At 44.9% G+C, this 15,194-nt stretch overlaps 1 protein-coding gene across 10 annotated transcripts in view; it reads right to left on the bottom strand.

Annotated features, from left to right (window-relative positions):
* Positions 1-630: 630 nt before the first annotated feature.
* Positions 631-15,194, bottom strand: part of LOC147456492 (tRNA (guanine(37)-N(1))-methyltransferase-like) — a 70,296-nt gene continuing 55,732 nt past the window's right edge. For 9 of the 10 annotated variants that reach the window (XM_086514943.1, XM_086514944.1, XM_086514945.1 and 6 more), the window contains 2 exons: positions 1,408-1,482; positions 631-1,337 (listed from right to left, as the gene is read on the bottom strand). In XM_086514943.1, the coding sequence (XP_086371069.1) occupies positions 1,182-1,337; positions 1,408-1,482 (231 nt within the window). In that variant the 3' untranslated portion in view covers positions 631-1,181. Of the gene's footprint in view, positions 1,338-1,407; positions 1,483-15,194 lie in introns of those variants that run through there. The other variant, XR_015188462.1, reaches the window with a different exon arrangement.

Here is a 15,194-nt window from a genome sequence, read left to right as displayed (position 1 = left end):
CAAGCAAAGATATTGGCACTGTCAAAGAAAATAAAAAACGCCATATTGATGATTGAATGATTTTTATGCCATAACCACAAAAAGCAAAATAATAGATCTTGTTGTGCCAATTTAGTTGAAAGGAAAACAAGCACAAAAAGTAAAGAATGCACAAAATTTCAATCTTCTTTATGACCAAAAAAACAAAAGATTTTGGCATTGACAAAAGCAAATAACAAATGCACTATTGGTGATTGAATGATTTTTGTGTTGTAACTGCAAAAAGCCAACAAGTTGCATGAAGAGACCATAGCTCTTCTGCGATCTCTATTGCGCACAACGGAGGGGGAGCTATCAACATACATGTTAAATACACACAAAAAAAGTTGGTAACCAATTGGGGGCCAAAAGGATGGAACAAAATGTGATGTACTTTGAACAAAAGATTACCATTTGGAAATTTACATTACAAAATAATTACCAAATGGTGACAGGTATTTCAAGAAAGATTACCGTTAGGGGTTTTTCAAAGTACATATCTATGCTTAAGAAGTTCAGATCTATGGATAGAGGCCTCATAGGTAGACACTCTTGATTGACCTATGTTCAATTTTCATAAACATTGGTATAAAGGTTTCAAATTTTAGAACCTTGATAATAATTGGTATCTATGAATTAAAAAAGAGAGCTTTGGTAACTTTCAAATCTAGAAGGTTAGCAAATGGAAACTCAAAATTTGGGAAGTGGTAATTGCATCGTTCAACAACAAAGCAAATGAAAGAAGGCTTGTCGGATACCTAATACAAAAAATGTCAGGCTGACTGCAATAGGAAGTCAACAACCCAAAAACCCTTGGTCTACAAAATCTAGCAGTCCCTTTGGCCCCCTTCACTTCCCACAATCATCTGCTGCTCTGCTTGCTTCAATAGCGGACTGCCCAAATGACTTATTTATCCAAGAAAAGCTCAACGGCTCTGCTCTGCTCAGCTATGGTTAAGCCATTCTCAGATCTCTGTCCATTATGCATGAGGACTTGTGAAGAAAGACTTCAAAGCAAGAGAGTGACTAGGGATTGGTTGCGCTACCACTGCAGCATGGCGCTCTAATGCAACTCGATTGTTGCACGTTGAACAGTATGAGGCATCCTTTGTCCCTGTAAGTGAATGTGATCCTCCCAAAAAAACAGACCATGCTCAAAGTCTTCAACTGTAGCTGGACGATATCCTTGCCTCTTCAAGTCGAGGCCTTTTGATAGTACCTTGCATTCCCGAAGCTGTAGGTGTAGCGCATTCAGCATCTGTGATGCTCTTCATGAAGGCTACTTCCTCAGGTAAATTAAAGCTTAAGCAAAGCATGGCCTGTTACAAACAACTCATCAACTCTTGCTGAAACAAAATGTATGATAGAAGAGCTATGTTATTAACTTGCCTTGTTAGGAGCCACGTCTCTAACCTCCCATACAGTTGGATTCGTGATTGAGCAACCCAAAACACTCTCTGCATGCTGTTATCCATCCATTGCCTCTCTCTCTCTCTCTCTCTCTCTCTCTCTCTCTCTCTCTCAATCAAAATAACATGTCAAGGGCACAGCCTCAAGATAAATGTACAAAGCCAATCGCCACAAAGGTGCGATGCCCAAAATATTCTGAAATATACAGTAAGTGAACAAGACTATTTCTTGATATTTTAAAAATTTCTATCATATCTCCTAGCATGTACATTCTTCTGGGATCCAACTTAGCAAGAGGGGGCAATTTCTCCTCATGATGTATCACACGCGCACAGCAAGAGGAAGATCATCTTTGTCAATACTACGAAGGTACAGTAGCATCCCCAAGAACCCTTATAGGTTCGAAAGAAGCAGGTTGTACCTCTGCAGAAGAAGGGCCCCGTGTCTGTACACTTGTCTGCTGACAAGAGGCGCCTCTGTTTGCCTCTGCCGCCTTCTTCCTCTATTCTTTGCTTCTCTCAGCCATTGATCTCCTTAATCCTCATGATACCTCCTGTCCCTTTCGCAACACTCTCTCCTGACTTTGTTCTAGCCGATCTATCCTCCTAGTGCATCGAGCTACCATATGTCCTCCTGTACCACATACAAAACAGCGTCCTAGTAAACCAAAGAGAAATACTCTCTTCTGTATGTCACCTCCATGGATAATAGGGAGAGAAGAATCGAGGACAATTCTTCTCGAGGGGGGGTTGTAGACAAAAACTACCCTTACTATGTGGCATGTGTGTGTCCATGTAGCATGGTCTATGGATGAACTCCTCGTCTAGCATAGTCAAGAGGTGCTCACTATTAATACAGCGTCTTCATGGGCAGAGGCTGTCTAGGTGCGATCAATGTATTCCTAATGTAGAGCTGCAATAGATCCTTTCTGAGTACTGTGTTTCCCTCACTATGTGGAAGCTGGATAAAGGGTGAGTCCAGGTCATACTGAAAGGGTGGTAATCTATCCATGTCTAGTCCATGCGCTCCAAACAACCGTCTCACCTGCAAACACCAAGACTCCTGCTCGCCTGACTCTGAAAGCTGCCTAGAGGCCTCAAAGGCTCTGCGATGAGTGTCACAAAGTGATGACGTGGCTACCGACAGCAGAAACCCTAATTTCCTGCAAACCCTAATTTCTGTCAGAAACCCTAATTTTCTGAAAACCCTATTTTCTGGAAACCCTAACCCTAACTGCTGGCTGGAAACCCTAATCTGGTGGGAAATGCCACGTGGCAACAGTTCCGGGATTTGCGGCATGATTCACGGAAGAGGGGTAGCGACGCAATTTCAGCTTGCTTTGCTACGCAAGAAATTGAGAGAGAGAGAGAGAGAGAGAGAGAGAGAGAGAGAATTTGCTTTATTTACTTGCTTTCATTGAGAGAGAGAGAGAAACTGCTTTTGACTGAAAGCTTTTGGGGCTCTGCTTTTGGGCATCCCTTGTAATCTTTATATTCAAGGTTTAGGGCTCACTTCTCAGAGCATCTGGACGCAGAGTCTGAGAGTGAAACCCTAACCGCTCTTTGTACTTTGACAATTGATTTAATACATAAAAAAATACCGAAAGGGGCGCCAGTCTTTGGGGCCAATATCTCTAGGCACGGAACTCCGCCGGGCCTGTGCAAATCTATTGTGATCTGTGAATTGTTTTGAAGTGGTTATTGGGTGCTATCACGATTAATTCTTGACTTGGAGTGTCCAAGTCTGTTACAATGGTATCAGAGCACGGCCGATTTCTCTTCTACGGGAAATCCGATCCCCAATTTTTTTTCCGCGGCACCTATGGCTTCACGCAAGGATCAGTCGACTCCCTCTGCATCTGGAGATGCGGGCAGGGATCACAACGAAGATTCCGGCAGAGAGTATGGCCCGCCTCGGCCTACTAAGGCGGAGCAAAGAGAGATGAAGTGTTGTCAATTGATCGGCGCTTTGGAAAGGGAAAGAAAAAGGCAAAGAAGACTAAATCTCGCCCAGAGACTGACAGTTCTACCGAGGACTCGTCTACAGACAGCTCAGATTCCGATGATGGCAACTTTTATGCGAACAAGAAGAATTTTTAAAAAGCCAACTAGTATGACTTTCTCGAAGATAAAAGCAAGAAAGTCCGAAAGTTTAAGGAAGGTGGCCACTCGATCAAGTTCGATACTTTTTCAGGATTCTCAGATGCTTTGAAGGCTTTTTGTCTTTTATACAGCAGTTTGACATCGCTTTCGCGGGAGGACGCTATTCATAACACTCCAAGATTCGGAGAGCGGCCTCTTACTGCTCGTACTTGGTGGTCCACAGTTCTTTTAATCAAGACTGCGCCAATTAAATGGCTGAAATTTAAGAAGCTTTTTATTTCTTCTTGGTTGACGCAAGAATATGAACGAGATATACGAGCTGCTTGGAACCATCTTCGGATGACCAAGAAAGATACAATCAATGCTTACTGTGAAAGATTCTGGAGCTCTTTTCTACTCGCCTCTTCATTCAAGAAGATCTCGTTCAGAGAACAGATTGAGCGGTTCACCTTGGGTCTACCTACAGAGATCCGAGATCGCTGCTTGGAACAGAAGTCAGCTTCTATTCAAGAGTTGATGAGTCATGCGAAGCGGGGCTTTGCCATTCACTCTGGCAGTCTGATCTACCCCACAGATGAGAACATGACACAACGAGCCGAACAGACTTCTAGGAATGAAAGTAGAAAGAAAAAGAGCAACCCAGAGAAAAAGAATGCACAACCCAAGCTTACTCCTCAGGAGCGAGCTCGATTCATCAAGGAGGGGAAGTGCTTTGGATGCGGGGAACATGGACACATCTCCGCTAAGTGCCCTAAAAAGGCACACAAAGAAGAGAATGATAAGAACGACGACAGGCCTGAGAGTCCGAGAGCAGCTGAGGAACGTGGACGAAAAGGCAAGATGAAAACAGGACTGGTTCCAGATTGTGTGGGTACCGATCCGGACACCATGGATGAGAGTACAGAACTTTGCTGAGCTTGGGGCAAAGTGAAAGATCAAGAGGCCCTGATTTTCTTTGATAGAGGAGCCAAGGCCAACTTCATTTCACCGGAATTGGCGGCGCGGCTCGAGATTACTCCCGATCGGATGGGACCACTTGCAGAGGAAATTCTAGCGGCACCCGGCAAGGACGTAGCCATTACACCTGTCATTGGCAAACTTCGGTCGCATTGTCAAGGGGTATTTAGGGCATGAGGACTTCTTCATAATGCCTTTGGAGGGTTGTGATGTTCTCTTAGGGATTCCCCGGTATCACAAGAACAACGCCGTGGTTGATTATCGGGCAAGAAAAGCGACTTTGACTACAGAAAAGGGCAGAACAATTGTACTTGATATTAAACTAAAGGGCGAGTCTATCCCTATTGTATCGGCTTCGGCCATTTCAAAATTAATGAAATCCAGTCTGTTTGTTTACTCGATCTTTATGAAAGAATTGAGAGATAAGGATAGGACAAATATGTCTAAACTTGATAAAGAACGCCAAGATTTTCTCCACTCTCACACCGATTGCTTCTCAGAGAGCCTGCCAGGAGAGTTACCACCTGCTCGTCCTGAAGATCATACCATTGATTTGATACCTGGAAGCACACCACCGAATCGGCCACCTTACCGTGTGAGCCAAGAACAGAATGAAGAGATTATGAACCAAGTGAAAGACCTCTTGGAAAAGAGTCTTGTCCAACCTAGTACTTCACCGTATTGCTCTCCAGTGTTCGTTTTGAAGAAAGACGAATCTTGGAGGATGTGCATCGATTATAAAGCTCTCAACAAAATCACGATCAAGAACAGATTTCTGATTCCTAGGATCGATGATATACTCGACAGGTTACAGGGATCCTCGTGCTTTAGCAGGATTGACTTGAGTGGATATCATCACATCCGAATCGCGCCGGGAGACGTCTACAAGACAGCCTTTCGGACGACTTTTGGGTTATTCGAGTTTTTGGTGATGCCTTTTGGCTTAACCAACGCTCCTGCGACATTTAACCGGATGATGGACAGGATTTTTCGAGAGTACAGACTATTTGTTGGCACTTTCTTTGACGACATCATTGTTTTCTCCAAGAATGAGGCAGAACACAGAGATCATCTGCTTCAGGTATTTCATGCATTACGAGATCAGAAGTTAGTGATTAATGCAAAGAAAAGTGAATTTTTCCTACCAGAGATACACTTTTTGGGACACATTGTCTCAGCAGCAACTGGAGTGCAAATGGACCCGGCCAAGATAGAGACTATCCATGATTGGCCCGATTTGAAGAATGTCCATGAAGTTAGAAGCTTCTTGGGACTGTGTTCGTACTACAAGCGGTTCATACGAAAGTTTGCAGAGGTTGCTTCCCCTTTGCATGTCTTGACACAGAAAGGCATCCCTTTCTGGTGGGGATCCACAGAGGTGATTGCCTTTCAGACATTGAAAGAGAAATTGACTACGTTTTGACTTTGCCGGACTTGCAGAAGTCATTTGAAGTATATTGTGATGCTTGTGGTCGTAGTTTGGGTGCAGTCTTGATGCAAGAAGGCCATGTCATTGCTTAGGAGAGCCGATTGTTCTCTAGGCCGGAGATGACAACACAGATTTATGAGAAAAAGCTTTTGGCGGTTATCCATGCTCTTACTCAGTGGCGGCATTACCTACTCGGAGCGGATTTTACTGTCTTTACAAACCATCAGAGTTTGCGCTACTTTTTGTCACAGAAGTAGCTTTGGCAAAAGCAGATGCGGTGGGCGAACATCTTGTCACAGTTTCACTTCCAGATTGTCCATGTGCAAGGACAAAAGAATGTGGTGGCAGATGCTTTGTCTCGAAAGCCCTTGGTTCTGGCTATTTCCACGATACATCATAGGAGCTTCGAGGATATGGTCGATCAGTATGCCACAGATACAGATTTTGTAGATATTTTCACACGGATACGGGATGTGGAGACAGTAGCTGGATACTCCCTTCGGGAAGGCTACTTGATGAGAAAGACTATGTTGTGCGTTACACAGCCGTTGAGGGAAAAGGTTATGACTGAATGCCACTTTCCACCTTTTACGGATCACCGCGGCATTGCTACCACCATGAAGGGGGTAGAGAGATACTTTTGGCCGAGACTCAAAAAGGATGTGGAAGAGTTTGTGCGCAGTTGCCTAGTCTCCCAGAAGGTCAAGTTTGACAGGCATAAGGCACAGAGATTGTTACAGCCTTTACCCATACCCACCCGCCCCTGGAAAAGTATTGCGATGGATTTCATTTTTGATCTCCCGAGAACACAGAGTGGTCACGGTGGTATCTAGACTGTTATTGACAGATTTAGCAAACAGGCTCATTTCATTCCAGTGAAGAAAACAGTCAAGCTGGATCACTTAGCGAGACTGTTTGTAGCCCAGATCTTCAGATTACATGGCATGCCTGAGATGGTTGTCCCCGACAGAGACCCCAGATTCACGAGTTTGTTTTGGAAGGCAATTTGGGAGAACATTGGCACGCCGTTGCAGTTCTCGTCATCGTTCCACCCGTAGATTGATGGGCAATCTGAGATTGCAAATTCAGTGGTTCTAGATTTATTGAAGTCTTATATCTCTGATCAGAAGACTCAATGGGAAAAGTACTTACCTTTGGTGGAATTTGCCTAGAACAACCCGATACACTCTTCAACGGGGAAGACGCCATTTGAGATTGTTGAAGGTGCTGTGAAGGTTCCACCCTTCCTAAGCATGAAAGATAAGATCTTTGAAGCGGATGAATATACGCGAGATTTGGATACGGCTTTTGCCAAGGTTCGCAAGACTTTGCAGAAGTCTCAAGAACGACAGAAAAAGGCAGCGGATCGCCATCGTCGCGACTTGAAATTGAAGGAGGATGATTGGGTGCTCTTACGTTCTGAGAAGGCACGCCTAAGAAAGAAAAAGGGAAAGGAGAGGCTTTTTCCAAAGCTTAGTATGCGATACTACGGACCTTTCCAGATCACTGAAAAGATAAATGATGTCTCCTTCCGATTGAAACTGCCAAATACTTGGAGGATTCACAATGCATTCCATGTGAGTCTCTTGAAACCTTTTAAGGGTGATGTGCCTGATGATGGGGAGCCTGATGAGCAACCCGAAGTGGAAGAAAACGAGGAGATTCTTATTCCTGAACAGATTTTGGCACAGAAGAATACGAAGAATAAAGGTAAAGTCCGAAGGCGGTTCTTGGTTAAGTTCAAGAACTATCCTGCATTGGATGCGAAGTGGATGGAGGAGGAGGACCTAGCAGATACTCCACCTCGATGCTTTTGGTTTAGCATAGTCTACTCCAAACGGAACCCAGAATTCAGCTTGGCCGGAGATATGGTGCAGTGGGATGCACAAGAGGGGAGTCACTCCACTCCTTTGTCAACAGATGCCTTGATTTAGATACTAGAGTCACTGATGTCTCTTTGAGATTCAGGGATACTGAAAGCTGACAGTATTCTGAAGTATGACTTTAATAAAATGGAATTCTTGATTATGATACTGATTTGTTCTTGACTTCTCTTAAGTGTAGGAACTGATAGACGAAATGACTGCAGCACTTTGGTCTGATTGATCTTGAATAGACATGGTTGCAATAGGGGTTAGTCAATCGGACATCGATGAGGTCCCGATTGGACCTAGATGCGATTGCTAGCTACATTGCGTGGTGTAGTGATGTTGAATGAATGTTGAAGATCCGAATGAATGTTGAATGTCATGTGATGTCCTCTGATGTCTAGTGATGTCCTGTGATGTCGTGGGATGTGACTGTCGATTTGGTACATGTGCTAGATGTGTGTTCCTAGTACGTAGGTACTAACAGTCAGTGTCTACAAAGACGGTTCATGGCTTTTGTCGGTTTTGCAGGCGTAATCGCAGTCGGTTACAATGCTTTCAAGAGGGGGGTATGTCACAAAGTGATGATGTGGCTACCGACAGTAGAAACCCTAATTTCCTGCAAACCCTAATTTCTGTCAGAAACCATAATTTTCAAAAAACCCTAATTTCAGAAAACCCTAACCCTAACTACTGGCTGGAAACTCTAATCTGGCGGGAAATGCCACGTGGCAGCAGTTCCGGGATTTGTGGCGTGATTCACGGAAGAGGGGAAAAAAAGCACTAGCGATGCAATTTCAGCTTGCTTTTTGCTACGCAAGAAATTGAGAGAGAGAGAGAGAATTTGCTTTATTTACTTGCTCTCATTGAGAGAGAGAGTGTCACAAAACGGGAGCGTACACGAGCACTTAAAAATCTGAAAATTAAATAACTTTACAAATGTGAGAGAAAGAAGAAGATCGACACAGTATTGGCGACCACAAGATGGGCTGGTCCCCCCCCCGTCAAGAGTATTCTTTATTCAGGGAGAGTCGTATACAAGCACAAGAACCCAAGGAAACCCCTCCGTTCTATAATCTTAGACCCGAAGGTCGTTCTTTCCCGTAAAGGACTTAGGCACGAGGCCGTACTTTTCCCGTAAGGGACTTCGGCACGAGGCCGTACTTTTCCTGTAAGGGACTTAGGCGTGAAGCCGTACTTTTCCCGTAAGGGACTTAGGCGTGAAGCCGTACTTCTCGTGAGGGACTTCCCGTAAAAGGGAGATTCTTGCAAAACAAGCCACACAAAGCAACAACTCGCAATGCGTAATTGACAAATTATACCTCTCGCTCCTTGCTCGAAAAAGCGACCTCCATACTCCGTCGTCACTGAACACTTGCTGAATTTCCTTCGCAATGACTGATCCAAATTCCCAGCACTAACTCCTCCTGCTGCTCCTGGCGTATAGAAAAATGGAACGCTGACTGCCCTTTTATAGGCCCTTGCACCCGGCGGGAATAGAAGCCGAAAAGCAAAAGCCTGGCACCCCTAGAGAGAGGAGAGAGAGAGATCGCTGAATTCAGCCGTCCGTACAGCTTTTTGCGTAGGATTTTGGGGCCTTTGCTTTATTTTATTAATAAAGTTTAAGTGGGCAACCAAACTTTAAAATAAAGTGTGAAAATCGATGTTACACAAACACATTCCAGGCGTCCCCGGGTGCAGAACATGGCACAGATGCAATGCAGACATAGCTTCCTCACGGGGAAAGCATCTGCCCTCCCACGAAGGTTCCTGCTTTTCGTAAAAAGCTTCCTTGAACCCATCTTTATTTTTGTGCTTGCGTTCTTACACGTATTTTTCTTACTCAGTTCGGATTTCCTCCTCAGCCTACGGAATGCCCCCTTTTTGATGCACCCGTCACCCATCATGTGCCGCATCAGGAGCACTCGTAACCCGGCCCTTTCCACCGAACTTACGGAAACTCCTTCGTGATGTTTTACCGTCACCCATCAAATGACACATCAAAGTTGTCCGTTCTTGATGGCATTTCCGATAGCTACAATCTTTTAACAGTTCTTAGTGTACACAATAAAATATCCTAGAAAAAGAAATTAATCATTAAAAATAAGAAAATAGTCCAATTAGCAACATTCCTCTGGCTTCTAAACAGTTGACCTCAACTGTAGTGCTTGGATATATACCTCCAGTATCTCGGAATAAGCTGCTAATTCCTCATGTGTTATCCATTGAGCATCTAAATTTGAATAGTTCTTAAACTTAACCAAATACTTCCGTGTTATTTTTCCGGACTTGAGAGGCCGCTCCTGATGACTTACTATCTGCTCCGGTTGGAGTATTTCTTTTGTTTCCTCAACCTCAGGAGGTTCCTCAGCACTAGGCTGACTCGGAGGCGGTCCCACATACGGCCGGAGTAAACTGACATGGAAAGCATTATGGATCCTCCAATTAGGCGGTAGCTCTAATCGGATTGTGACATCATTCACTTGCTTAGTGATCTTAAACGGCCGATAATAACGGGTAGAAAGTTTTACCACCTTCCCCTTATGAGACGCTTGTTTCTTAAGTCTTGCCTTCTCAAACTTGAGTAAGACTAACTGTCCGACTGTTAAGTCTAGATTCCTCCTGTGCTTGTCTGCAGCTTTCTTATGCTTTTCCTGAGAGCGTAGGATAGCTCTCCTAACTTGCCCGTAGGCTGTGTCCAAATCCCTGACAAATTCATCTGCTGCAAAGATCTTATCCTTAGTTAAAAGGATCGGTGGAAGCAAAGGCTTACCATAGAGAATCTCAAAAAGTGCTTTCCCCGTCGATGAGTGTATGGTATTGTTGTACGCATACTCGACAAGAGGCAAATATTTCTCCCAGTCAGATTGCCGGTCTGACACATAAGCTTTTAACATATCCAATATTGTGGAATTGGCTATCTCACTTTGCCCGTCCGTTTGAGAATGGTAGGCAGATGAAAAATTCAACTTCGTACCAAGATTATCCATCAAGGCACGCCAAAAATTTCCTGTCATGCGAGGATCTCGATTACTCACAATAGACTTAGGCATTCCATGATGCTTAAAGATCTGTGCCAGAAAGACCCTAGCCATATGATCTGCTTTGATCGTTTTCTTGACTGGCATAAAGTGTGCTTGCTTGCTAAACCTGTCCACAATGGTCCAGATCGCGTCATTTCCAGTCTGAGTTCTAGGGAGGTCCATGATGAAGTCCATGGCAATACTTTCCCAAGGTTCATTACACAGGCAATGGTTGTAGCAACCCAGGCGTTTTATGCCGATCATACTTCACTTTTTGGCAAACCAAGCATTCCCTGACATACTTATCAATGTCTGCTTTAAGGCTAGGCCAAAAGAAATATCTTTCCATTGCTAAGGTCGTAGGGAGAATACCCCGATGACCCGCATAAGGCGAAGCGTGTGCTTTATCCATGATCTTCTTTCTTAATGGTTCCGCCACACATATGGCCTGATGGAGGTAGAGATAACCGTCCCGGATGGAATAGGGAAACTCATTCTCTCCACGATGTAGCTTTCCCAAAACGGTGGAGAAGTCTGGATCATTCGGATACAAATCCGGTAGTGCTTCTAATTCTTGATGATACACCGAAGTGATAGCGTTCACCCTTGGTCGCCGAGACAGTGCGTCTGCAACCACATTCTTACTCCCAGCCGTGTGAAGGATCTGGAAGTGAAACATAGACAAAAAGTTGGCCCATCTCATCTGCTTCTCAGATAGTTTCCTTTGCGTAAGAAAATACCGCAAACTCTGGTGATCAGTCTTGATCACAAAATCCGCTCCTAGAACATAGTACTTCCAGTTGGATAAGGCGTGAATCACAGCCGTAAGTTCCTTTTCGTAGATTGATACATGCAACTCTACATCCTTAAGCCGTCTGCTTTCGTAGGCCACTGCATGGCCTTCTTGGTTTAACACTGCTCCGATGCAATTGCCTGAAGCATCGCAGTGAACCTCAAATGGTTTCCTTAAGTCGGGCACTATTAAAGTAGGTCCATGGCTTAGCAAGTACTTGAGCCGATCAAAAGCTCCTTGTTGTCTCGATCCCCATCTGAAAGGGATCTTCTTCTTTGTCAAATCATGAAGTGGTCCTGCTACATGGGCAAATCCTCGGACAAACCTTCGATAATACGAACATAATCCCAGGAAGCTACGTACATCATGTACCGTAGTGGGAATAGGCCAATCTTCTACCACTTGGATCTTGGCAGGATCCATACTCACTTGATTGTGAGAGACTATATGGCCGAGATAGTGTATCTCTGAGAGAAAGAACTCGCTCTTCTTTGCATTCACATGCAACTCATGCTTTCGCAATTCTTGAAACACTAGGTCCAAATGCTTCCGATGTTCCTCTTCTGACTTAGAGAAGATGAGTATGTCGTCAAAGAATACTCCCGTAAAAGCTCGATATGGACTGAAAATGCGATCCATCATGCGATTGAACGTCGCAGGAGCATTGGTCAAGCCGAAAGGCATTACCAAAAATTCATATAGTCCAAAGGTTGTGCGGAAAGCAGTCTTATGGACATCCTCTGGGGCGATCCGTATTTGATGATACCCACTCTTTAAGTCTATGCGACTAAAGACACTTGCACCCTACAACTTATCAAGTATATCATCAATCCGAGGGATCGGAAAGCGATTCTTGACCGTGATCTTATTTAAAGACCTATAGTCTATGCACATTCGAAACGTGCCATCTTTCTTTTGCACCAGTAGAACTAGAGAGCAGTAGGGTGAAGCACTCGGCCGTACTAACCCTTTCTCTAGAAGCTCGTTGACTTGCTTCAAAATTTCCTCTTGCTGAGCAAGACTCACCCGATACGGGGGTTGATTGGGAGGAGAGCTACCCGGTATGAGATCTATGCGGTGGTCTTCCGGGCGTACCGGAGGTAGTTCATCAGGGAGTGTTTCCGTGAAACAATCTTTGTATTTTTCAATAAATTGAAAACGCTTAATTTCCAGACTAGAGAGTGAATCCCCACTAGTTTTATCCTTTTCACGTGCAAAAATCAAGTAAGCAGAAACACACTTCTTCATTTCTTTCTTAATGGAGTTATGACTTACAATTGGGAACTGCCAATCTCCTACATCAGCATGAATCTTTATTTTCTTACCCCCATGATCAAAGGTGAGGTCTTTTCCACATAATCAGGGACAGATGTCATGTGGAAATGCCATGGCATACCCAAGATGATATCACATCCCTCGATGGGTGCCATCAAAAATGATTCACGGTCCTTGTACTCGCCAATCCGAAGATTCAGCTGTCCTTGCACGGGAGTTGCATTGGTTGTCAACCCCTCGAATGCCGATCCGGATGTAACTGGTGTGCCAAGCTGAGCCGGTGTGAGACACAAACGTTCTACAGTATCCAGGGAGATGAAGTTATCCGTGCATCCTGGATCATAAAGAATCAGTACTCGCTGGTTGTTCAAAAACCCCCAGCCCTTCAGAAGTTGACGCTTCCCTTTCTCCGTTTCTGTGTTTCCTTGAACATCTGGAATTGAGTTCGAGCTTGGTGGAGCGGGTTCCTTCCTTGCTTTATCTTGCCTCGTAGGGGCGTGTTCTTGCCGTTGCTGCTTTAGCGGGCAATCCGGTTTCATATGTCCTTTCTCGCCATAGTAGAAGCATCTTCCTTCCTCTCTGAAAGTTTGAAGTTGAGTAGGAGAGAGATACTTAGTTCGCTTGCCATTGCCCTCTAGCTTCTTAGAATGATCACAGTCCCTAGATGGAGGACGTTTCCTTCCTTGGCCCCCTTGGTCATCGTAGACCCCTCTTTGTCTCGCACGGTAAGTGCTATGCTCCATTTTTCTCGGCGTCCCAGTTGAGTGCAAATCCTCAGCAATGATTGCTGACTCCATCATCCTCTGAAGAGTGTCATGCGGATACACCTTCATACTCTTTCGAAGCTGCGGTTGGAGACCCGCTTCGAACTTTCGTTTCTTTTCCTCGTCGGCGATCTTCATGAAGGGAGTGACCTTCAGAAGAACCAACCAATACTTGTCCACATAGGTTGTTACTCTCTCATGTTCCTTCTGGGCGAGCCAATCCCATTCCTTCCGTATGTCCTGCTCGAAGTCAGGCGGAAGAAACTGTTCATAAAATTCAGATTTGAATCTCTCCCAAGTTTAGGCCTGAGAACCTTCCAAAATCTTGGCTAACCACCAATTACTTGCCGTTTCCTTGAGGTGCATCCCCACATGGCACAATTTGGATCTTTCTGTGAAGTGCCCATTGGTAAGGCGACTTCAAACTGTCTGATGAAGGACAGTGCTTTGGAGATATCTCTCCGTCCGTTGTAGGTTTCGAACTTGATGTCCTTGTCGCCCGGTTTGAAGACTCTCATGCGATGTTGAGACTTGCGACCATGCTTCTTGAATCGAGGCTTATCTTTAGGTTGATGTAGGGTAGTGGTAGTAGCGGCTTCCTTCTTCTGGCGAGACAATTGAGAAGTAGAAGTCTAATCAGGAGAGTAAGATGGAGATGAGATAGAGATGTCCTTGCTCTCGTCTAGCAAAGAGAGCGCTTTTTCCTGGCCTTTCCTTGGAGTAGGCCGTTCATTCCGATCCGAAGATCCTTTGTGCACCTCGACACGTTCTTCTTCTCTTTCTTCCTGTGGTCTCACGCCAACAGTGTGGTCTGGATGCCCGGCTTCATCGGTTCCATTCGTTCTCTTCATTCCGCCCAAGAGCTTTTGGACATCTGGCAATAGTAAGACTTGTTGCAAATCCGCAAGCTGAGCTTGCACTTGTTGAAGCTCCTCTTCAACGCTTCTCCCTTGGCTCGACATGGTTCTTCCCGTTCTTCCCGGAATCGTCCTTCTTTGCAGAGAAAGAGAGGAGTCCGAGCTCTGATACCATTGTCACAAAACGGGAGCGTACACGAGCACTTAAAAATCTGAAAATTAAATAACTTTGCAAATGTGAGAGAAAGAAGAAGATTGACACAGTATTGGGGACCAGAAGATGGGTTGGTCCCCCCCCCCCCCGTCAAGAGTATTCTTTATTCAGGGAGAGTCGTATACAAGCACAAGAACCCGAGGAAACCCCCTTGTTCTGTAATCTTAGATCCGAAGGTCGTTCTTTCCCGTAAAGGACTTAGGCACGAGGCCGTACTTTTCCCGTAAGGGACTTAGGCACGAGGCCGTACTTTTCCCGTAAGGGACTTAGGTGCGAAGCCGTACTTTTCCAGTAAGGGACTTAGGCGTGAAGCCGTACTTCCCGTGAGGGACTTCCCGTAAAAGGGAGATTCCTGCAAAACAAGCCACACAAAGCAACAACTCGCAATGCGTAATTGACAAATTATACCTGTCGCTCCTTGCTCGGAAAAGCGACCTCCGTACTCCGTCGTCACTGAACACTTGCTGAATTTCCTTCGCAATGA

The sequence above is a fragment of the Adiantum capillus-veneris genome, chromosome 6 (assembly GCF_014529385.1).
Source record: "Adiantum capillus-veneris isolate H3 chromosome 6, ASM1452938v2, whole genome shotgun sequence".
Taxonomy (NCBI): Eukaryota; Viridiplantae; Streptophyta; class Polypodiopsida; order Polypodiales; family Pteridaceae; genus Adiantum; species Adiantum capillus-veneris.
This window is presented reverse-complemented; position numbering and strand designations above follow the sequence as displayed.